Raw genomic sequence first — 25,859 nt, 5'->3', positions numbered from 1 at the left:
TATATGGCCTTATATAAACGGTAAATCGGAAATATAACCTAAGCCGCACGGCTCGGGTTATATTGCAAACAACCTTTTTATATGGCCATATAACCTATCAGGAATATTCATTACGGAATAATAAAAGTGCAAACTTCATTTTTTAGAGATAAAAATAGAGATTTCTTCAGAATTTGACAGCAGCGGTGTATATAAAACTATATAAACGTCCCGATTATCAAATGAAGAGCAACGTTACAAACGTGCAGTATATACTTTCATCGTTTCAATAAAGTGAACTCGTCAAAATATCTAAAATATCAAAATATCTAAAATATCGTTTAATATAAATTCTACAATGTTTATAACTTACTTGTAAACGTTTTATGGCAAACAGGACACTCGTGGCTTTGTTTCTGTCCACAGAGTCCGGCCATGTGTGCTGACAGCCCACTGGATGATGTAAATGACCTTGTACATGTTGGACAAGTTATCTTGCTTCCTAAACGAAATGTTAAACATTAATGTGTGCGTTCGTTAAAGCCAATTAAATTGAAAAGAAAACGGATCACTCTGCATTGACAAATATGCAGTATCAACATTATTTTAAACATGAATCTAGCTAAAATTGCACAGAAAGGTTTCGCAACGTAATCTCCATTTCATGTCCCTGATAGATTTAGTTAAAACATATTTATTTAAAATCGATTGCGAAACAAGTTCTTGCATAAATCTCTCCCGAGTCAGCTTCCTGGAACCAACCAGTACTGTTGTCATATGAAGGAGCATGATTATAAACCGATTAGGACTCGAACACATAATACCTGGGTTGAGAGGCACACACCTTAACCTCACTTTGATATATTAACTTTCACAAAGAGAATATTGCTCATTAAAACATGAAAAATTTGGCTTTTGTAAAAAAATATATATATTAATACATATTATAAAACAGATGTTGATTAGTGTTTAAAGAATGAATAAAAGATTTAATACCTTTTCTATGTGTATTCATATGGGTTAAAAGATTATGCTCAGAGGAACATTCTTTTCCACACTCCATGCAAGAGTATTTGGGTTTTTTGTCTGGCTCTCTTGACGCATGTCTAGCAAAGTAGTGGGCTTGTAGCTGTACCACGGTACCAAACCATTCGGGACATGTCGGACATTTGTGTGTTTTCTTCTCCAAATCATTGTGGAATTCCTTGTAATGACTTGCTAGTTCAAATACATCTGAAAACTTTGCCTCACATTTGGAACAATGAAACCCGTCGTCGGAATTTGCTTTCGAGTGGTGACTTACTTTACTAGAGATGTGCTCCATTGGAGAAGATGCTGGACTTGTAGAAAGGTAATCAAGCGTATTTGTGTTTAACGGCTGAATAGTAAGAGATTTGTTTGTAGACGAATTTGCTCTTCCCATTTGATCAGATTTCATTTTATGCAAATACTTGTGGTTTTCTAGCTCCGCACTGAAGAAAAACCTTTGAGTACATTGGTTGCAGGCAAATCGCCTGGCTGTGACGCCGTGCTCTAGCGCATGCGCTTGGATATCCATAGCGGATTTAAAGTCACGCCCACATGCGCTACATTTGTATTCTGATTTTTTGAAGGTATGTTCGATCAAATGACACTGTAATTTGGCAGGAGAATCTAAAATGACACAGCACAAGAAACACTCGTGCACGTTGCCTTCCGTCATCATGTGTGTAGCTACATGCATTTGAATTTCATACTCGCTGCTGAATGATTCCTGACATTTAATACATTGGTAGGACTTTTTGTGGGATGCCTCGTGAAGCTCTAACCCGGATTTAGATGAAAACGAGGCGCTGCACTGGTTGCACGAAAATTCTGAAGAGTTTCCATGGTAACAAGGTTTGCATACATAGTATGTCCGTCCGGAGCTGTTTATTTTGGAAACCAAATTTTCACTTGTCTCGAAACTATTCAAGCATACACAGCACGTATGAAAGGAGGATTTACTTTGGAAATGGTGTCTACCATGCATCTGTAACTCTAACATTGAAGCAAGCGTCTGGCGACATACGATGCACTGCATTACCGCCCCTTGAAAGCCATGCTCTTGTGAGTGGAGGTAAAATTGATCCTCACTCCGTATTGAAAGTTTACAAGCAACGCAGACGTTGCCTTGCTGTATTTTACAGTGTGTCAGCTTATGCTCTGCAAGTATACCGGAACTCGCAAAAACTTCATCGCAAATGTTGCACTTCTGTGAACCCGTGTTCAAATGGATTTTACTGTGCTTTTCCAGATCAGCCTTACACTTAAATGTCTGACTGCAAAAAGGACACGCCATGCATATTTTCTCCCCAAAGGACGAAATTAATTTTTCGGTGTATGCATTTCCAGCTATCAGCGCGTCTGATGCGATACTGGCCGGGAGAACATACGATGATGTCAAAGCGTCTTGTAACAAAGATGATTGTTTGTCTGCTGACGAGAAGCTTGATTCAGAGCTGGGGCGGGAAATCATGGTGTTGTACATACTGGTGATTGTTTCGCCATTATCAATACTGTTCAGTTTTGGGCTCGAGCTTGGACTGTACTTTCCCGATGCAAATTTCAGGCCGTGATCTTGAAGTTTATGGCTCTGAAAAGGATAAAAAATTTGATTGTTAATCGTTATGTCACATGAAATTTTCTCTTTTTTTCAACGGTCTTATGTTGCATTTAAGTTTTTTTTTTATTTGTTTTTATTTTTTGCTTTCATGCCTTGTTCAAGCAATCTAGCAATTTAATACCCGAAGTATTCTATAACGCAACAGATTAAAATTTGTAACTGATAGACATACATGCCGAGAAAACTAAAAGCTACATGATTTTCATTAAGAAATAGAACTATCAAGCAAGTTTGGAGTTAAAATAAGTTATAATTACTTTCATTTTAGTTATCATTTCTTTCATATAAGTTAACATTACTTACATATTAGTTATCATTACTGTCATATAAGTTATCATTACTTTCATATTAGTTATCATTACATTCATATAGGTTATCATAAATCAAATATAAGTTATCAAAACTTTCATATTAGTTATCATTACTTTGTAGGTTAGGTTTCCTGTCAATTTCAACTTCTGATAAAAAGCATTCATTGAATCACTTGTATTTTGTAATGATACTAATCAATCAATAACAATGAATTTTGTATAATAGATTTGCTTAAAAGATGTTAAATCTGATATTTTTAAAAAAAAGTTCTTTGTGAGCAGTTAAGGCAGCATGCCTCAAGATTCATCCTTATTTTCGTGATTTTTTAAAAAAAATGTATTTTAAAGTAAAATATTGTTAAGGGAACATAGAAAAGAATTTAAACATTGTAAACGGCACTTAAAGACCACGTAAATTACTAAAAAGATGTCAAAATATGCAAAAATAGCCATAACTTCGTTAGATAGAAGAAATATGGTGATAAATACTGCAAATCGCTCATAACATGAAAATTATGACTTTTATCTTGAATCTTTTCACTTTTCTTGAAATCTTAACACACTTTTTTCTGAAATTTATTTTTAAAAACAGTTTGGCTTATCTGGAAGCATGCAGATTTATTTGCGACAAGACATTCTAAAATTATTCAAACCTGCAGTCCAGACAGTTGGCTGAATTTAATGTCACAAATGTTACATCTATAAAGGTCCTCCGGGCTTTTCCAAACCATAGATCCACTTCCGGTGCTTCCCGGGCTTAAACCTTGGTACATACTGCTAGATAAATCGTTAATAATTCCGCTGTTAGTGACACCACAAATATTTTGGTAGAGTTGGCTTCCCTCTCCGAGTAAAGTGGCGCTTCCTGCTGTCAGGACCGGGGATTGGTTCTCGGCTGATGACAGCAGCGAGTTGAATAAAATTGAGTTGCTTCCCTGCTCTTGTTTCGCATTTATACCAGTATCTTTCTCAACCTGATAATACATACATTTTTATTTAAACTTTTTCCGAAACAAAATGCATATAGTGATTATTATTATGTCACTACATTGATTTCTGCTAATTACTAAAAATTTTCGGGACTATTTCCTATCGATGTGACACTTAGCATATTACTTCGCGCGGCGTGAACCTGAGAGGTTTCATTTGAAGTTTAAAGAAAGAAACCCATATTAAATTGAAAACATGATAAATAGAAAATCAAATAAGTGTTTGATATTTTAAAGTTTATCACGCTCGGCACGAAAAAATGAAGGTCTAAGCTCCTTTTTTTCTACGCCTTGGCTTATGATTTTGTATAATATCAAACACTTTCTATATAAGTAGTGATTTATGTTTCACAAAGATCTTTAAACAAACAATATTATAATGTAATTTGTGTCAATATAATTTACTAAGTAGATTTAAAAAGGTATTAAATTAAAAGAGTTTTTCCCGATGTTATTTCATATTTCCAAAGTGAGTGAATCATTCATAAGAAAAAAATACAAATGTTAACAATGTTTGACAAGGACAATTCCTTGATTTTATTTAAACACTTTTGTACCTTTACACTGACTGTTTTAGGACTTTTTTCCTGTGAATCGTGCGCTGTCTCTGACCCCGGAATGGCCGAATGTACATTCTGTATGTGTTTGTCTAACAGAAACTCTACTAAGAATGTTTCCTCGCACATGGAACATTTAAATGGTTTGTTGTGGGTTGCTAAGTGACATTGAAGATCCATCTCTGAGCTGAACGACTCTTTACAGAATAAACATCTGTTGGCATAAATGAATTAAATTCATAGAAATAATTTGTTCGATTAAAATTCTTCATTTCATAAAGTTTTCTTAATGTATCGAGTGAAGTAAATGGAAATAATAAAGCGCAATTTCGTCTATTTAATTGCTGCGAATTTCAGAGTAAAAATTCCCATGACATATGACATGTGTTTGTATGTCTCAAGAGTGAAAACTAGCGCGCATTTAATTACTGAAAAGGAATTTTGCAAACTGCTTCTTCGACATTAAAGAAGCGAGTTCTGTCTTTAAATACAGAAATAAACTTTGTTAGGTAAGGAAGTGTGGCTGTTTTTTGTGCTAAATTTGCATTTCAGTAATATTGCGGAAAGAGAATTTTCCTTTCGTTACAAAATAAAATATCTTGATAAAAAGGTCAGTAAACATATTTTTTAATATAAATAACTAACCTATACGGTTTTGCCATATTTAGATGGGTCACGCGCAGATGAAGTTGCCATTCTGTATCCGACCGGAAGAGGATGTCGCAGACGACACACCGGTACAACTTACTCTCGTTGCTATGCTTTATAGCAAAATGGACCTTAAATGAAAATAAAATTCTATTGTAATACACACACATGACATTATTTAATATTAAAAAAATTATATGACGACTAAGTTGACATGGCGTTTGCCGAGGTTGATCCGGAGACACGTTGGTTAAAGACCAGTTCATAGTTTATGCCACTATTTTTTAAAGTAGAACTATATCTTAACAAACTTAAAGTCAGTAGGCAATAAAATGCGATATTATGTTAAAATCGTATGATTGACTTAAATAATAATAAGAAGGAAAAGAAGACGAAGAAGAAGATGAATAAAAAGAAGAAGAAGAAGAAGAAGAGAAAAAAGAAGAAGAAAAGAAAAAACTTTAATGCTTTATTAGAACATTTGTCTTGGACATCATTTATACGATTCCTACACTACTCCTACTGTCTAAGCGAAGAAAACAATATTAGATAAAAAATTCGTATACGGAATTCAAAATAAGTCTTCAAAAAAGAGCGAAAATAAGAATCCGGAAAGAGAGCCGAACATGGCAAAATCAAAAAATGTTGCAGGCTCGGTTTGATTGAGTCTGTTCATGGACTTAGAACAACTTACCTGAATGTTGACTTTAGAGTCAAAGACGTCTTTACATAGGGAGCACCTGTACAAATGATGGGCATGTATATCCATCAGATGTTTCTGTAACTCGTCTGGTTTGTTGAATGTTTTGTTACAACTGGAACAACCAAACTCGGACGATGCTGAAAGGTAATGCATCGATAGGTGGGACTCTAGCTGTTCCTCTGACAAAAATAGCTGAAAATATAGAGCGTTATTTTTTAGATTGTATTCTGAAAGGCAAAACTGCTGAAAAGGAAACGCATGAAACTGCCATAGAAATATTTATAAATATTTGTACTTATCGAATATATTATTACTGCTAATTCGTTTGGGAAACTTAACATGGTATAAACGTATAGTGTTAAAAAACTCGCCTATTTACAAAAAGGGAATATTATTGCAGCAATATGACGTAAATGTAAATATTAATATGTAAATACCTTGTTACATTGACGACAAGAATATTGACCAAGTACTGAGTCTATATGTATCTTCATATGTGTCTGGTAGCTCGTCATGTCCGTGAACTTCGAATTACACTGGTCACAAGTTATCTTCTCCTGTGACAAATCACTCTTGCCACTAGATGGCGGCCTACTCGGTGAAGCCATAGAAATATGCCCGGATGAAACAGGTCCATGGTGAACTGTAGCTGTAGGACTTGTACTTGCTTTGACAGGGGATCGAACTGGTGTTTTTAGGTGACGAAGTATTTGTGAAGGCTCTGGTACGTTGATAATTGTATGTGAATCAGAATAGCCATGGAAATGGTCACTCATTTTGCTTTCAATAGACTGCCGAGATGTCTTTGGTGGGTGCAAATTGACCTGAGGACTTTTTATGTCTTCATTTCTTTTTCTGTCACCATGAACTGTTTGCATGTGTTCATACAAAACGGACGAGCTTGTAAACCCGAGAGAGCAATACTGGCAAGACATAACATTTTCCGAATGCTTGGGTTTAAAATGCATTTTCTTTTTGTGGTCTTGTAATGATTCAATGCTCGGGTATTCCTTGCCACACCTGCTACAAGGATATTTGATTCCCATGCTCGGTTGATTCTGGTGAATTGCTCTCATATGCTCATGAAGACTGTATAAGTTCTTATAAGGAGCATTGCAGTAATTACATGTGTATACTTCTGTCGGTTTCACTGAATGCACACTCTGCATGTGTAACTCAAGGCCCTCCAAAGTTTCAAAGTCATCTTTAAGACAATACGGGCATACTAATATATCTGTTGGACACAGCGAATTTGCCCCACCAAGAAAGCCTGCTCCAAAGTCAAGGCTGGACATGTCTTGAGTTCCAAGCAATGATTTTCTGTCTCCGTCTGATAATTCATGAACCTTCATATGGGCTGTCAGTTCGTCTATATTTAGGAAACATTTATAACAAAGTGGACACTTGTTTTGCTCGGTTCCAGATCCTGAGTGCGCATGCTCAGTGTGAAGAGCCAATGCTGTAGGGCCAACACATATGGCGGCACAATGTTGACACTGGAATGTCTTTTTCGCGCCGAATTCAGAACATATATGGGACTCTTTTTCTGCGGATGTGAAAAATAAATCACCGCAATCTGGACAAGAGTGTCCGGGCATAGGGGAGCTCGATTTTGGTTTAGGCTTGTGAGCGTTCTGATGTGACATGAGCGCCGCCATGGTCGGATACTCGAGATAACATGTTTGACAGGGATAACTCTCGCCTGACTCGTGTACCCGCGCGTGACTTTTTAAATGCTCTGGTCTGAAAATAGAGAAAGAAATACATGTACTATCAGTATCAAAGCGTTAAGTTTTTTGCATAACTCCCTGAAGACACGGAAAGAATATTTATCAATTTATCCAACGGCTAATTTAATAGCTCTTAATGATTTAAAATTTTCTTCTAACCAGATACATACCGTACAAAGTTATATATTTCATAAAATAATATTGTCATATGGAGTCGTGTCCCCTGGGAGTCATAACATCAAATTCAATAAAGGCTTGAAATAATCCTGGTCTGATGGGAGTTTTAAAAGTATCAGCTTTCTCGTGCTGATCGTTCAGAGTAGTTTTGTCTTCAAATTGATTTGGCAAATTCACTTAAGATATTTAGACAATTATACCGAGATTTATGTTTTCAATTAAATTGTCATTTAAAACGATATAAAAGTTTGTTTACGACTATAAACCATATCAGTACACCCGGCATATCCGAACGTAGTTAAAGAAATCATTTACCTACTCTTAAATGACTTGGGCAAATTGTGCTTTAGTTTTAGACGCGCGGTTTCAGTAACTTAAATTTTAAGTGATTATACCATGCAAACACCCCAAAAATGTTGGCCTTAATTGATATACAGCTGTATCTTATGAAATATTTTTATAGACTTTATAAACAGTAAAATTATGTCGCTTCCGTTATATCATAGTAGATTCGCGAAACAATTGTTACATAGAATGTCTCTGTTTTTCAACACACGTGAATATTTAACAAAATAGTATGCAACTATTTCAAGTAGGTTTAAAACCGTTAAGCACTGTTTGTGTGCGCACTATTTGCTCTAAAAGAAATATACAAACACATTTATTTCAGAAGTATTTAGAAAAAATAAAACAATCTTTATATAATTTTTGCAGCAAATATATATAGCTCTATACACTTTAAAGCATGATGCCTCCAGATTCATGCTAATTTTCATGAAAATTTTGAAAATGTGTTTAAAAGTCAAAAAATGTGACGTAAAAAAAGAAAGTTATTTACACAATGCAAAGGGTACTTACAATCTACGTACATTACCAAAAACTAGAGGCCAGAATATGCAAAAATAACCATTACTGCGTAGTCACGCAGTAGAAATATGATGAAAAATACTACAAAATCAGTCATTAATCGCACATAACATGCACATTTTTACTTGCTTATTGAATCTTTTTACTTTTCATAAAAGCATATTTTAATACATTTTTCTAGAGTTTGACTTTCTTGAAAAGTTTTAATGTTTGGCTCATCTAGGGGCATACAGCTTTATAGCGGGAAATAACTGGGGTATTTTTTTTTTAAATAACAAGAATTTTATACCGGTACGTTCCTCACTGGTTCATTTATATTGCATCGTATATGAAAAAGCATGGAGTGAGGGCTTTATGACTGAAGTAATTGTCTACATTTGAAATGAAGTCACTAACAACAGTACGAGGGAAAGGGGGATTTTATTTGTTAATTACAGTAAATAACCTTATCTATCACATACCCGTGCAGCTTTTACGACTCTGTAAAATGGTATTGCACGGCTGTGCATATATTTTGACATGACGTCACGTTAAGACACGCTATATACTATAGGGAGTCAATGAAAAAAATGGTTCTTTTTCGTTTCAAACGGTCTCTTTTTTTTGGTATGTGATAAATAGAAAATTAAATACGTGTAAGTTCCTAATATTATTTTATTCAACGAGTTCAATAAATTTGGTAATGAACTTACACATATTTAACGTCAAACTTCATAATATAATGATATACTGTATGTATTTGTTATTTGTAATTGAACATTATTAAATTTGAAAAATTACACCAAGTATTATCAACAAAACAATAATTATTATGCTCTTTCCCGTTGTATTTGATAGTTTTACAGTGTTTGGCAACATGCAGCGACATTAAACAAAAATTAACAAACATTTAATGCGCATATTCTCAAAATTTAATGTATATTTCAAAATATTTTTGAAAAATAAAATGAAATTTACCCCCAAAGGAAAGCATTTTTTTGTTACTTTACAAATTTTATCATCTTAAATGTCAAGTGAAGAAAATAATAACTCGGTGTTTTTTTTTTTCGCGTAGTGAAAACACTTGTGAAACGGTTTTAATTTCGCAATAATTTCAGAAACTTGTTTCTAGTTTTTAATATTTAATACGGATACACAAATCTGTCTCCAGAAACGCCTACTTTATTATAATTAAAAAAACTTGTTAAACCCTAGTGCATAGCAGCATCACGTGGCTTATTACGTCAGCACCACGTGGCTTGTTTCGATTAGAGAGATCTTTAAAATTACTAATCTAAATTCTAAACAACATGCGTGTGACGCACAATTAGTAATACTAACTAAGTATCTTACCACTTTACAGACGAGCTTTATTACTAATACGGAGAAAAATGATACTATATAACTCTTTTACAGAATTTGTATTGCTCCCACGTGGGCAGCCAAGCTTGAATCAACCATAAAACACAATTTCCTGCATCAGTTATAATACGACTGTGATTTCCCTGTTCGTTTATATATTGTAACTCGATCTTCACTTATTATTATTACATATGCGTTCTTATATTATATCATCTTCGCTTAAATGACAACAAATCTTTTGAGCCAATTACAGACGTTACATTACAATTCCCGAATCGTTTACTGCCGTGTGTGGCTTATTGTCCTTGTTTCTTTTCGAGATGAAATATTCGCCCATTAAAACGGTAAGTCACGCTCCTCTTTCGATAATTTCATTGGAATTTTGGAGCTGTTTCTATAATCAGTTGATGCAATTTGGTCACCTGGGGTACATTAAAATCTCCCCGGCCCCACGGGAAATCAGAGAAGAAGCATTTTCAAGATGAATTCGGTGTCTCAGACGTATCCAACTACACTGTCTCTAGAATTTATGGCCAGAGTAATATTTAGACCCCTCCCTGCGGTGTAATTACGTTCGCCTTCTATGTACAGAGTGTATATCGGAACATATATTTCACTTAGCAGTTTTTCCAGAAATGAAAGCTGGTAACGAAATGAAATACCATTATTCATTTACAAACTAAACTTAAATGAAACCGCCTTTATCTACGCAGAAGTTTAAGCATGTTCCAGAGGAGCTATTAACATTTAGCATTTATATTTCTTAAATATGATCTAAATGTATCTGAGGTTTTTAATCTGAAATTAGTTCTGAAATAACTTACTATAAATTGTACGTTTGCACATGTCATAAAGAAAATATGTTTTTGGAAAAATGGAATTGATCAAAAAGTAACTTATGAAATATGAAGGGGGGCATAAAAGATGTAAATCACAACTTATGATTAAAAAATTTGATATTGCGCAAAGTGCAGTTCTTTACAATTGAATGAGATGAAGATTAAGGTATACTAGTACGTTTTATCTTTATGTGACTATATGCGAAAAAAGTCTAATAACCTATTTTGACCATGAAAAGTCTATAGTCAATCACTAAGCACGAGTATAACGCCATATTGTGAAAAATTATTCAAGTGCAATATGAGTCTTGCGCGGTCATGCGTGCAAAGTGCGGTTACGAGCTCACATAAAGTGAGGACAAAACGACCACGTGTAAACGTAAGTCAGGACAACTCGCGGTCGCATGTTTACATAAAGAGAACAAAGAGCGGTCAGGGGTTGACGTAAATGTGAGAACTAAGAGCGGTCATGCGCCGACGTAAAATTTGAGGACAGGAACGTGGTCATCATGAAAAAATTGATATATCCCCAAATATATGTATATTAGGTAAACAATGTCAAATAAGCATTAATACAATGCTTCTTAGATTTTAAAAGCACCCGTGCGTATGTATTAACTGTAAAGGGCCTCTGACTCGCCACAAAATAGTGCTTGTTCATTAATTCTTCTCCTAGTTGAAAGTGAGTGTAAACTTTACCTATGAAATGTAGCTGAACAAATTACACATTTATGTATTCTTTCTGTTTGGTGAAGTTTCTCGTGCCTGTCTCGAGCTTTCTTGTTTCTAAACACTCGCGAGCACACGGTGCAGCTATATGGTAGCACGTCTGTGTGAACCTGAATAAAGTTTAAAAATATATATTAAAAAAAAGAATTTTAGTCAACCGATAACAATAAAGTGGTAATCGTATTCTGATTCAATAGTTATCACCGTGTAAAATTATTCAATCTAATAACTTGTCTAACATTTTAAAAGGGTCACAACTCATTTAAGATAATTGCCCGTGATTAAAATTTGTTTAATATATGATTTTGATATTTTTACAGCCAGTTAATGCAGAATGTATTATTTTTGCAGTTAATGACCGGAGAATGCCGAACTAGGGCGAGAGGTCACGGAAATTGCCGATTTCTTTCAGTTCCATCACTCAGTGTTAGATAAATGACACTAAAAGTGTGCTAAGTTAGATACAAACTTTTTTGCTTTGAATTTAAATGTAAGAAGATGTTTGTCAGTATAAAGATCATCTATACATATTTCTATATTCTTATAATGTACATGTATGCTGATCTCAATCATATTGTATTTAATGGTTTACTAGTAAACAGAACACACTTATAATATATACACGGGCCTCCTTACAGCCGCAACTTTACAATAAAGATACGCATTGCCTGCATAACGGATAGACTGCCAACAGGTACATATTTCATGTGCAAGAATATAACATAAATAAAATAATATATCCAAAGTACAAAGTTGTCAATTTTCTGTATAAAACTGCAGACTAACATGTGTCCCTATGGTGTTGTTCATAATCCACTGTTTCAAGGCAGCTGCTTTAAAAGAACTTTTAAAAGCATGAACGTCGGTCTGAAATACGTATTCAACGATGTCCTATCGGCTACTTTTTTACTCTTGATACTGTTTTTCATATTATGTGTCCTTTGCGGAATTCTTTTACATTAAAAAAAAAACTCTGTTTGATTAATTAATCTATGGATTAGTCTCGAACGGAAATGTTAAACCGTTTCTAAATTGACAATTAGCAGTAAATGGAAACCTTTAAAAAAATTCAGCAAAGTATGATGAAACAAAACAAAACAAAACGATTTTGTGTCGTTTGGAAGTGATTGGTTACACATATCATTTTTTGTAAACATTTACTTATATGCAATGTAGATCAAAAGTACATGTGTGTGAAGAGTTTATTACATTATCACATGACGTGTGTGCATGCGTCGGTATTACTGGCATTTTGAGACCATAAAAAACTGAGGACATGAGTAATGGTACGCTAAAAACAGTTGTTTCTAGCTTCTGAATCTATTGCATTATCCTAAAAAATAATTAAATAAATAAATAAAGCCTGTGGCGTCTATAAAGATAACGCCAGTCCCATAGCTCAATCAATTAGAGTGCAAGACTTGTAATCTCCCCATTGAAGGTTCGATTCTCGGGCTGGCTTACTTAAATTACTAAAACAGTCTTTCGGATGAGACTTCAAATCGAGGTCTCGTACTTTAACACTTGGTAAAAAACCAAGAGAAGCCTATCTTGCTATATCTTGCACTATCCTCAAAATCTAAAATGACCAATACTCTTCTGGAGGACTCGCCCATATGGGGCAACCGTCGGTGAGTATAAATAAACATAAATACACCTGGGACTGATTGTTATATTCTGTCACACAGAAATTAACCAGTGTATCGCTGACTACAAAAGGCGCGCGTCGCTAATAATAGGTTATTACATTTAACATTTATTATATTTCACCTGTTCATGTTTTTCCAACAGTGATTTCTTCGCAAAAGCTTTTTCACAGTATCGACATGGTACCGGATGCTGGTCATCAACACCGATGTGACACGGTACTTGTTCTGGATCTAGATCCGGAAGTGGAGATTCCGCCGACTCTATGCTCGAACCTCCAGATACATGGGATAACGGTGTACCGGACCTGCTACCATCGCCTTTGTTACTCGTCGTCTGACCTGAAATAAAATCATACAAAAAGTTTTTAAAAAATGTAACAAAATTATAAACTCTTGTTATCTACCATCTCTTCTTTGTTTACGGTTTCATTAATAGACTACATAAAAACATAAATCATCGTAGAATGTTTCAATTATAGAGACTAAGACATTTATATGTAGAATATAAATGTATCGAACACTTGAGTTTTGAAGATGTTCATAATGATTTTAATGCGAGTTTAAAATGGTAGTGACTGTTTTGTGTCTTTTATAAGTACATACGGAGCACAACAATGTCCCCAAGCATATACCCTCACTCAGAATATATTAAAATCGCCAAAAACTTAACAACAGAATTTTATTTGACCTTCATTTAACACTATCTCAAATGATATGGTTATTGCATTAGCAGCGTCTTGGATAAAGATCAGTTTTCACAGACGGTCGCTAAACAAAGTTCATCTCATCAATACAGTGAATGTCCTCTATCGGAATCAATGTATGTTTGACAACGACGCTTCATTGATATAACAAGTGGGCTGGAAAATGCATTAAAAATACTAGTCCTTATTTCCTCACACGTGACAGGTAAGGTAACGTCAACGGCTGATTTTGGATGCGACGTTGTGGGCGTCTCTGGATCACACAACTGTAATGCGAATGTTAATCCACGCGACCTTACACTCTAGAACGACTTATGCAGAGACTTGTACTGTCGAGGGGAATAGAGCACGTGCCTTGTTCTATTGCATGAAGTATATTTGCCGTCTACACCAGCCATTACATGAGTCACGACGACGTTGCTGCAAAACAGGTCATAGGCAATCGATGACGTAACGTTCAGGAACTAATTCTTCTTAGGCAAGGAATACATCTTCCCACCAAATAGCAATTCTGAGCCGCTCAAGTCAATGAATGACCTGGATGTACGCATGCTCGCGATAAGATGTTATGCCCGGACCTCATTGGCCGGTCCTAAAATGTTGGTACCGTCTTCACATGGCGTCTACGGTGTTCTAAAGCACACGAAATTGTAAAGCAGCTTCGATCATGCCTAAGGTGCGGCATCTGTCAGTTTCATCCAAAACTGACATGGTGAATCAAAGAAATTTATTAAAATTATGCTGGTTTTGTGTACGAGTATAACAGTTTGCCCTTTTTGAACTATGCTTTAAAAAGAGTTAAGGCGAAAAACGTGATTGCAAATGGCAAATTGCTGGGAGTAAAAAAGGTGACAACGAAGACGTTGTAAAGGCAAAATTACCAGTGCAGCTCATGCACTGACCACCATAAATGACAAAGAGAGGGAAACACAACTTATCTTACAAGCTTTAACGATACATTTCCCTCACTGACATAATGACATTTTGGATCGCATTAATATATGTATCAAGCAACAAATTTCTAAGATATTAGGCATGTATCTGAGCAAATAAGAAATCTCAATGACACGTCACGGTAGTGCTAAAGTAACGCACACCGTTTTTTTTTTTGTTTTTTTAAAAAGACATTCGAAAACACAATATCTTAAAATGGTTATATTTTCCAAATTGCAAAATTCTATCATCATTTTTTCCCCTGCCTTTGCTTTAGAGAAACGAACCGAGAGATGTATAAAAGATGATTTATGACAGTATGAACATTTCCTGCTAATACCTTGTCAATTTGGAAAACTTTGAAATTCTCTACAGTACGATAAAATTCACGAACGACAACAGGCCAATTATAGCACGGTCTCTATGGAATTCTTCTAATGATGCAATTTTGAGTCTTCGAAACTGATATGCTTCAGAATTGGCATAGGCACAATTATCAATTTGAATTTCAAATAGAAAGAACTAATGAAAGGAAATTCGATGCATGCTATCCTTTTTTGCCTTAAGTGATTTTTTTCTTCTCATTTTACCATTTCAAAATGTGGTTTTTGTCTGATATATATAAACAGATATGAAAAGCCATTTAAGTATGTTCAAGCTAGAAAGTTATAATAGAACGTGAACATTTTATAGCAAAGTAAGGTAAAATAAACCAAACAAAAAATGTCTGATATAACAATAAAAAAATGACAAAATGGAAAAGTAAATAGTGCTATATAATATGCACGATGATCAAGTGAAATGAGATGCAATCATTCTCAAATTGTGAACTATAACTATGGCAAAGATAAATAAAACTTGGTTAAGTAATAAAAAAACCAAATCATTTGTAGGTAATGTGGCAGATGCACGAATCGTTTGTAATTGAATAGATTATAGTCACGTGATGATAATCGGTCATTTCCGACATTTGCCCGCCGACTTAGTAGATAACATGCCGAAACTTTCCGAGATATCAATTATCGATTCGTAAATGTACGGAAATAACCGATTATCACAATGCACAGCACGCGTTTTATAAGGATGCTACTAAATTTACCATTATATTTACGAAATGATAATATAAATTCGTAATAGTAACAAATAAAGAAATAAAGGAAAGCATATTGGAAATTTGATTTTAAAAAAATCAGATTGTCGAGACAAAATTGAATATATACAAGAAAATGTATCAACATCAAATATCCGCACCGCCTACGGCTGATATACTCCGAATTACATAATATAATATATAATAATACTGTTATACTCCGCATTTGGCATTACATGTATATATGACAATCTCTATGGTAGTGAAAAACTTATTTTACCTTTACATAATAATGAAGAAATGCATGCAACTTTGTTGAGGTGGTCGCTTTAAAAGGACTTGATAAATTACCTAGATACACTGTGTTTTGTAAGTACAAATAAGGAACGTAAATATATCGCAATGTCTGTGATAATTAATTTTTCCAGCATGACTTAAGTATACGTACGTATTTTACTTGTGTGAAGCTTTTTAAGAGATCTTTCTTTCGAATGGACACGAACAACCTTTAGAATAATACCGCTCGCTAATTACGAGAGAAAATGAGGCCCACTGCTGTTACATTCAGAAATGTTTGAAGGAAGCGGTAAATTAGAAAATTCTGAATTGGCCTGTAAATTTACAGGAAGTGGACTCCCCCGTGAGAACGAGGCTCAAGTTAACTTCTACCACTAGGGAGTTGATTTCCTTAATAAATCCCATAGTTAATTTATCAGCGTAATCACGCCATGTTTAGAAAATCCATCTTGTAGTTACTTTATATCACCACAGGGACGCCGTGCCTCCGAAACACAGAAAAATAGCTTTTATTATCCAGCGTTGCCTAAACAACATTTCAGCTAGGTTGACTAATGATTTAACGCATTTATACGATTACATGTCACAAGTTTTATTCTAGATGAAAATGGAAATGTTTACCTTGCGATCGTGCAGTTTTTGTCTTAAAATTCAGATTTCGAATTAAAGAAATATCTCTGAGGCATAGAATTCTGAGAGACAGGTTGATTTTTTGTTTAAGGAATGAATCTAGTATCATGGAAATAAATTGAATGTGATCCAAACATCGCTTCATTCATTCAATAATCATTTGTACAAAATAAGTTTGATTTCTATCACGATTATTTGAAGCATGAAAAAACGGAGGAGTGTGTGTATTTATGAACAGAAAATGGGCGTGATCATGTATAAAATAAGGAAGTATTTATTTGAAAATATGGGAGTGTATATGAATATATAATTTAGAGACGATTTATATGTTTGTAAAAAGATTATCTGTATAAGGGTGTGTTTATGCGCCAGCAATAATGGGTTTAAATGGGTCTTACAAAACTACTTAAGATTTACAAGAATTGCACTCTTTATACGGTACATGTATATGCATTTTACTCACAAACATTTAATTTACTTCCTGTAAGAATGTATTTTATTATTATTTACAGACTAGATTAAAGTAAAATTGATCTAAATAAGGTAGAATAAAAGTAAATTAAGCCCGTCTCACACAAAACACGGTTGGACACACGATTCCCATACGGTATACTCGGTTATACACGGGTTGACTGGTACGAGTTTTGAGCTCCAACCGTGCTTGTGGTTTAGTTGGCACGAATTAGACTCGAATGTAGCACGAGTATGTACGAATTGAGCACGGATATACTCGGTCAAGCAAGGTTTAAACACGATTTGCATACGAATACGTACGACTGTTGTACGGTTCCAAGTACGGTCTAGTACGGTCTGGTATGATTAAACACGACTTTTACTCGATTTACTCGACTTTCACAGGGTTTACATAGGGTCCCGCCGACTTTTGTTCGAGTTAAGTTCGAAATATCACACATTTGTGTATGTTTTGATATAAATTAACCCATTTTGATGACTTGGCTTCATGAATTTTCGAAATTTCAACGAAGAACACTTATATATAGATCATTATAATACTGCACGTTTGTAACGTCGCTTTTCATTGGATAATCGTGACGTTTATATTATTAGTTATAAAGATTGTTGACAGGTTATATGGCCCTATATAAACGGCTATTTGTAAATATAACCCGAGCCGCTAGGCGAGGGTTATATTGCAAACAGCCGTTTATATACGGCCATATAACCTGTCAACAATCTTTATAACGAATTTATAATACAGCAAACATCATTTTTTTAGAGAAAAAAGTAAGATTTCTTCATGAATCGACAACAGCCGTGTATATAAAGCTATATAAACGTCACGATTATCCAATGAAAAGCGACGTTACAAACGTGCAGTATTATAAATTTTTATATACACGGCTGCTGTCGATTTATAAAGAAATCTCGCTTTATTCCTCTAAAAATGATGTTTGCTGTATTATAAATTCGTTATAAAGATTGTCGACAGGTTATATGGCCTTATATAAACGGCTGTTTGCAATATAACCCTCGCCTGGCGGCTCGGGTTATATTTACAAACAGCCGTTTATATAAGGCCATATAACCTGTCAACAATCTTTATAACTAATATTAACATCAATAAATAAATAAAAAGGTGAAGCAATGTAAAATGAATGTGTCTTTTTTCTGTTGTGCAGCGGTTGCTGGAGGGTTCACCGAGCTGGCATTGGAGTCTGAATCCCTGGGAGACACGGTTATTGCCGGTTGGTCCTCCAGCTTATAAGGGTCAATAAGTTGGAGTGGTCGGTGGGCCTGGATGGCTCTTCTTGTATTCCTTCTATGCGTCCAACACTTCTTCTTTGGATACATTCTAGTGTGATGCAGCAAGCACTCTTGGTAGGGTGGCAGCAGGTAGTTGTGTTTTTTGTACCGTTCTTGCTGATGTAGAGGCCGTGTTAGACCGTACAAGGCCCTGTGAGACCCTGTATACCCGTGCTTTACCGTGTCGGCCATGTATGTTTCGTATATGAACCGTATTGGTCGTATGGCGATCGTATGAAACCGTGTGTGCACTCGTTTGAATCGTACCGTGATCTTGTGACATTCGGGTGTTAATCGGGTGTTGGATGTAGGACTTTTGGACGGTCTCGAACGATTCCATACGATTTATATACGACCTTGATACGGTTGGGCTCACTCGTGGAGTGAACTTCACATACGGCTGTATATACGGTCTCATACGGTCTCACACGGTCTCTTACGGTCTTGTACGGTCGCTTATACGGTCATACACGGACATGGCATCCGTACCAGTTTTTTAAAAGTTTTAAAAATCATACACGGCTTACACGGATATACTCGAATGGCCCGAGTGTAACTCGGATAACGCTACGGTTAGTTCGGTTGTATGTACGGTTTACACGGGTGGCCAACCGTGTAAGCCGTGTGTCCTGTGTGAGATGGGCTTAAAGTATACATTTTATGCCTAGTATTGGTCGATTTTTAAGTTGAATGTAAATCACAATTAATTGTACATTCATATTTTTTTCATAGATGTATATCGACAGTATATTAATTTAGATACGCCAGTCATTTTACTTAGTGTAGCTAAAGGTTGAATTCGCTGCCTTTCAATCTGAAGAATTTTAACAAGAAAAGTCATAAACTGTGACATATACTTTCAACAAGAACCCGTGCACTGCCTGTCTTACACTAGTTTACCAGAGGGACCACTACAACGAGACACATTATCCGCAGGGGTGTGTTTTTTCTTTGTCGGGTTACCTTACTAACTTGTATAAAATTGAATGAAATACTGTTTTCATGTACGATGCTAGAAACCAGTGTGTAGGCTCCTGCGGGGTATTCGGAATATTTTTCTTAAAAGGAGAAACGTCCAGAAAGGAGTCTATTTCACGAAAAAAAAAACTTCGAATACCCGACTAAACGTCGATCCTTGTAAAAATTCTATCATTGCCGTGCCGTTTAGTTATTCAAATATTTTTATCACTTAAATAAAGCCGGATACCAGAAATTGAAGAGTGTGTATTCTTTCAAACCTCTAACCTGCTGAGTTTATGTACTTAGAGCAGTCTATACGCGAAGATTAAGGGATTTCAATATCAAGAATAGAGTCTGATCAGACGGAAGTGCAGACTGGTCTGGTTCTATACTGCTGGCACAGTCTACCCACTTCCGGTTCCAGCAAGTTATGGCTTAGATAAGAAACAACTACAAAATGCAAAACTGACAAGCCAAATATTTCAAACTGAAGGCAGCGATGTAACCTTTAATAAACTGCATTTTAATCCATTTCGAGTATACTTAAAACGTCTTCGGTTGGGAATTAATTATAATGTATTGACAAAGGTAAATGCTATTCAATTACACTTTTTCATTATTTTACCATCATTGTCAGGAAAATTATGGAAGTGAAAAAGAAAAAAAGAACGATAAACATAAGCGTAACTTATTTACCCCCAATTTGCAGTCAATTAATTACTTCCCTTTTCTACAATGATTGCTACGTCATAATATGAACAGACTTTTAATCTCAATCGATTTATAAGCTATTTTACTGTTTAGGTTTCCTTGAAGGAGACATGTCGTAAAAAATAAATATGAAAAACATAATAAAAATTCGAACATAAGACATGTTCTGTTATCATGTATGATTTTCATACATTACGAATTGATCGATTTGAATTAAAAGTTTTAAAACTAATTAAAATATACATGTATGTAGAAGTAACTCAAGACCATTTTTTTATAATGCTAATAACTCGTAAACTTTAATTTGATTCTTTATTGTCAAGTTTTAAACTGTCCTTCTTTTCGTTATAAATTCTTCATATCACGAGCATATATTCATGCGTGGTACTTTTAAAATATCATCTTTAAAGGTAACTTTTCACCAGGGATTACAAAATAATATACAACAGTTTTCCGCTTTTTTGCAAGTTTATTTTAAGCCTGAAAACCATCAAAGAGAAGATGTAAACTCATTAAGGACATCTCCTATTGACATAAAACCTGACTGAGTTTTTATTTCAATCCAAAGCTGGGTCTCAATTAAGCTTTCTATTTGGTACCCCGCTGAGAGTTACTCAGTGTATGGTAGACTGAAACAAATCAATAGCGTTTCCTCCTGGGAACCAGTCTAAAGGTCAGGTACGATTCGGAATGTTTGTTATGGACCCCTGGGGACTGTCTTTTGCGTGCATAGGTCAGCGGGGACAGCGTAATTGAAGAGAAAATGAACATATTTCCATATGAGGCAAAGAATGGTTCTGCAAAGTTATTGTTCGGGGAGAAAACTATTTCAGTTAAATCGATATTTAGAAACAGGCCTTTGAAATAAATATAGAGATTGTTCTGAAACTTCCTGCTGCGTTTGAGATGGGACTGATTGTATGTTTTAGAGAGAGAGAGAGAAAGCGCGAGGAGACAACACGTCAAGAATGTACATGTCGAACGGATAAACAATTTATCTATTGTAAAACAACTGAAATTTATTAGCTTTTACATGTATATTATGGCTTTTAAATGACACTGAACTGTTTAAAACTCAAGGCAGGACAAACCCATTGCACTCTTTTAAAAAAAAATTTTTTTACCCTGTTCCCTAGAAATATGGTAACTCTTACGGATCTTCTTATTGTTGTCGTCCTTTACTGATGGCATTTATTTTCATGTAATTTACATGTTCACCTATACTGTTTATTGTGCAAATCTTTCCTTTAGGAAAATTTTTTTTGTAAGATAAATGGATTTTCTTAAGTTGTCACGGTACAAATATTCAGCTTAAAGCATGGAACTCGCAAACTAAAATCTTCGCGGCAGCAAAACGTAAAAGGGGCTTTGCTTCATAAGCTCGAGCCTTTTAACGCTCCGTGGTATATATAGAGAGCCGACCTTGCAATGTTTCTTCATTTAACTGGCAACAAACGGCCTTTTTAACTTGAAGTTTTAATACAGGGAAGCCTATATGAAATCGTTGTATACATTTATTGCAGCGAGCGCATATTGTCGCGGAATAGAGCTTACACCGTCCAATATTTGTTTTAATGAGCTTTATGCGAACAGATCCACATGCGGTTCAGCAATAATGTCTGCCTTTGACAGAAATTTTCTCTACGTAATCAAGCACACCCCCTTGTAACGTTTCATGTTTTTATAGACTGAAAAGCTAAAAGCTGTACCAAAATTAGATCTTTAAAGACATTTTTATGTATCCTAGCGACGAAATTGCGGACCTCCCCATACAGTTCTGTTACATTATGCATTATGATTTACAAAGAAATAGACGAGGACAGACGCAGTTAGTCCCTGTGGGTTTTGTTCCAACTAGCTACTGGATGAGGATTTCTAATGCATCAAGTAACAAATAACCAGCATGCAATGTTCAAGAATCCCCGGGGTACTACTTCTATTTCCTACACATTTTCCGTATTCCGAGGCCACAAGTCCCACAGGGCCGTATACATGTCAGGATAATTATTACTTCGTAAGATATGTACGCAGATGTGAAACACAGCTCATAAACACAGGGATTGGTGTCCAAAATACTTATATTTTATGGGAAGAGAGCGACTAATCTTTTTAGATTAAAACAGCCATAGTCAATTACTTATTTAGCGAAAAAAATAAGCGTCTTGATATCCAGATTCTTTAGCTTTTTCCGGGATTTTTGGTTTCTGACTCGATCGTTTAAAGCAATCATTTCGTGATTTCTTTAAGAAATAAATATAGCTATATTATGGACAAGTTTCGGCGGATAATGCACTCTGGTCGAAAGCTGGGCCTATGGTTTTTACCGGTAAGGGGGTCATTTACGAAACCAAAATATATTCGAGTTTCAAACCTCTCAACGGTCTTTCGATTCCTTTCTACGCCATTGTAAATCAGCTGTTCGGTATTTTGTAAGAAGTCTTCTGATTGGCCAATAGCAACGAAACCGCAACATTTCGCACAAGGATGCCTAATGGCGTAGAAAGCAATCGAAAAACCGTGTAAAGGTTTGAAACTCGAATTTCGCTTGTATCAAATGCTACTGACGGTTGTGAGTGGTCCCGTTTAATGTATTTATTTAGTAAGATTATTTAGTAAATTCAAGTGATTTTGACCCGTACTCGGCTGACAAACATATATTAGTCTATGTTTACGTGGTGTTTTTAATTAGCTGGACAATTGTTTTCACAACGGCCCGGGAAATGAACCCCTTGCTCGTAGACTCGAATCTGGAGTTTCCGGCCTTTTCTTAACTTATAGTATAATTTTAAGGGGGCACATATTTCCCTTTTTTTGTTGTTTTTTTATGAACACAGAGGTTTTTTGTTTATCAATGTGGTCATATTTTCTTCCCAGGTCCGATACTCGTGCATGTGATAAAAAACTACCAAAATGAGTAGTTTCGGGTAAATACCTAAAAATACTGATCATTTCCTACACACAAACAAGAAAGAAATACAATGAAAGAAATATTAAAAGTTTTCAGTACCCTCAAAACACATTGTCAGTGTTATTAGTAAATTTGACCGGGCCATAGTTCAAATATGTCCTGGGCCCATAGATCAAATATGTCCCGGGGCCATAGTTCATATATAACCCGGGCCTTATTTTAAAGTACGATACAACACTTACAATGTTTCCAAATGATGTTGACCACCATCGTAACTCTGTGACAATTATTTAAAGAATTTTCCCATAGATTCATCGTTAATTTCATGAAAAAAGATGCATATTTGAAAAAGGACCTTTTGAAAATTTGATGATGATTATGATATTGACTCGCATGAAAAAGGAAAACTAAAATCAAACTCATTCACGATTGAACGATGTTGTTGCAAAGAATTTACATCAGTTTGTATAAAAGGATTTTAATAAAAGATTATTATTATTATTATTATTATTATTATTATTATTATTGTAATATTATTATTATCATCATTATTATTATTATTATCATTATTATTAGCATTATCATTATTATTATTATTATTATTATTATTATTATTATTATTATCATTATTATTATTATTATTATTATATAATAATAATTTTTTGGACAATTTTTGTTATAGCTTTACAAAATCCATTAACGAGCAGTCTTTAAAGTGCTCTAGAAAAAAACGCCTGTATATAAATCTTCCATCAATAAGACAATACATTTTGTCTCTCTTTATGTATGTAGATCTACATGTATATTATTGGGGTCATTTGTATTATGGCTGGACACGCTACACTTGTCTTCCGTTTATTTATGAAAGGAATAAACATGATTTTCTTAAGTATTGGTATACTGAGTACATCTTTTCATGCCAAACACGACTACTCGCTTTCAGAATAAAAGGCGTTTGGTCAACCCAGAAAGAAAGAAAGAAAGAAAGAAAGAAAGAAAGAAAGAAAGAAAGAAAGAAAGAAAGAAAGAATGAAGGATTGAAGGAAGGACGGAAGGAAGGAATGAAGGACATGTATCTACTATTTATTTATTTATTTATTTATTTATTTATTTATTTATTTATTAGTTAATAAACACTGTTACATTGTAAAAAACACGATCGTTTTACACATCAAAACGTATTAAAGATGAATTGCTTTGTTAAGTGCATTGCTAACTTGATATATTTAAAAAAAAAATAAACAACCAAACTTTATTCCGGCTTCACATGTGTTATGTATGATAAAAAAAATCTCGCATCTGGCATTCAAAGCGGTTGGAAATTAAAATCTATTGTTAGTATCCATAATTTATGCCATGTGGTATGTTTCAATGGACGTAAGTATGTTTAGAATTTACTTAAATGAAATAAGAATTTGTTAACCGAAAAAAGCCAACAGATATAATGGAATGTTATTCAATCTGAATATTTTAGAAATAACGCTTTTTCAATTGTATAGTAAAATACTACATGGATCCGCCTAATACTTAAAGGCTCCCCGCGTCTTTGATAATTTAAAACTCCTGAATCTTATCTGCTTTTTACTAATAAAATACAAATAAGAATTGTTACATTTGTAATAATCATTAAGCGTAATTGCCTTTTTAATACGAAATATTGTTCGCTCAAAAGGTTATACAAAACATTCATTTTCCTTGCAAATATTGAATTTCATAAATAATTCAAATATTTTTCTTATAAGTTCTAAACTATGTCTCCTATATATTCTTAATAACTTTTGTGATCTTTGTATAAAATAAAACATTAATTATAAAAATACACATTTTAAAACATTACAAATAAGGCAGACTCTCTAGTTATAAAACTAGGTTACGTCAAGTTAATTGGTTAATGCTGAATAAATTTCTCTTTAGAAAAAAATATTTTTAATCAAAATTAATTGGCGCCGGAAGCCCGAAGAGAAAGGACGCCCAATTGAGAATAATTTAAGCATTTTTTTTTTAAAAAAAGAGAAGAAAATATGCTTACGATGGGGTATGCTTTGCTTTAGTGTTTAAGGTAGCATATAAGGTTGTAGGAAATTACTCTGTTAAAAATTGTTGTGCATTTATGAATAAATAAATAAATAAATAAATAAATAAATAAATAAATAAATAAATAAATAAATAAATAAATAAATAAATAAAGATAAAATATAACAGTGCTTCTTAGAAACAGAACAAAAAAGTTGTTCCTGTCGCCAGTTGGTTGCTAGGACCACTAAACAAAAGTATTTTTTAACAATGTTTCTGCCCAGCATTAAACACGAATCTTGAAGGCAAACGCAGTCATAACTATAAATCTACAGCAGTCATGATATTTACTGCAAATCTGCAGCAGTCATGACATTTACTTTAGGTCTACAGAAGTCATCACATTTACTATAAATCTACAGCAGTCATAACATTTACTGTAAATCTACAGCAGTCATGACATTTACTATAAATATACAGCAATCATGACATTTACTATAAATATACAGCAGTAATGACATTTATTATAAATCTACAGCAGTCATGACATTTACTGTAAATCGACAGCAGTCATGACATTTACTGTAAATCGACAGCAGTCATGACATTTACTATAAATCGACATCAGTCATGACATTTACTATAAATAGACAGCAGTCATGACATTAACTATAGATGGACAGCAG

The 25,859-nt window shown here is 34.4% G+C and overlaps 1 protein-coding gene across 1 annotated transcript in view; it reads right to left on the bottom strand.

The window, feature by feature from the left end:
• LOC132750350 (zinc finger protein 521-like) overlaps window positions 1-25,859 on the bottom strand; it is a 36,091-nt gene that overhangs the window by 1,622 nt on the left and 8,610 nt on the right. Inside the window, exons 4-12 of the mRNA XM_060740316.1 lie at window positions 13,285-13,502; window positions 11,485-11,624; window positions 6,269-7,574; window positions 5,823-6,023; window positions 5,126-5,259; window positions 4,481-4,694; window positions 3,588-3,908; window positions 976-2,593; window positions 353-481 (exon numbers count right to left, since the gene is read on the bottom strand). Coding sequence (XP_060596299.1) covers window positions 353-481; window positions 976-2,593; window positions 3,588-3,908; window positions 4,481-4,694; window positions 5,126-5,259; window positions 5,823-6,023; window positions 6,269-7,574; window positions 11,485-11,624; window positions 13,285-13,502 — 4,281 coding nt within the window. The remainder of the gene's footprint in view (window positions 1-352; window positions 482-975; window positions 2,594-3,587; window positions 3,909-4,480; window positions 4,695-5,125; window positions 5,260-5,822; window positions 6,024-6,268; window positions 7,575-11,484; window positions 11,625-13,284; window positions 13,503-25,859) is intronic.

The sequence above is a fragment of the Ruditapes philippinarum genome, unplaced genomic scaffold, assembly GCF_026571515.1.
Source record: "Ruditapes philippinarum isolate M1 unplaced genomic scaffold, ASM2657151v2 ctg1780_1_1_1_1, whole genome shotgun sequence".
Lineage (NCBI taxonomy): Eukaryota > Metazoa > Mollusca > Bivalvia > Venerida > Veneridae > Ruditapes > Ruditapes philippinarum.
Note: the sequence above shows the minus strand (reverse complement) of the source record. Positions and strands in the feature narration are given on the sequence as shown.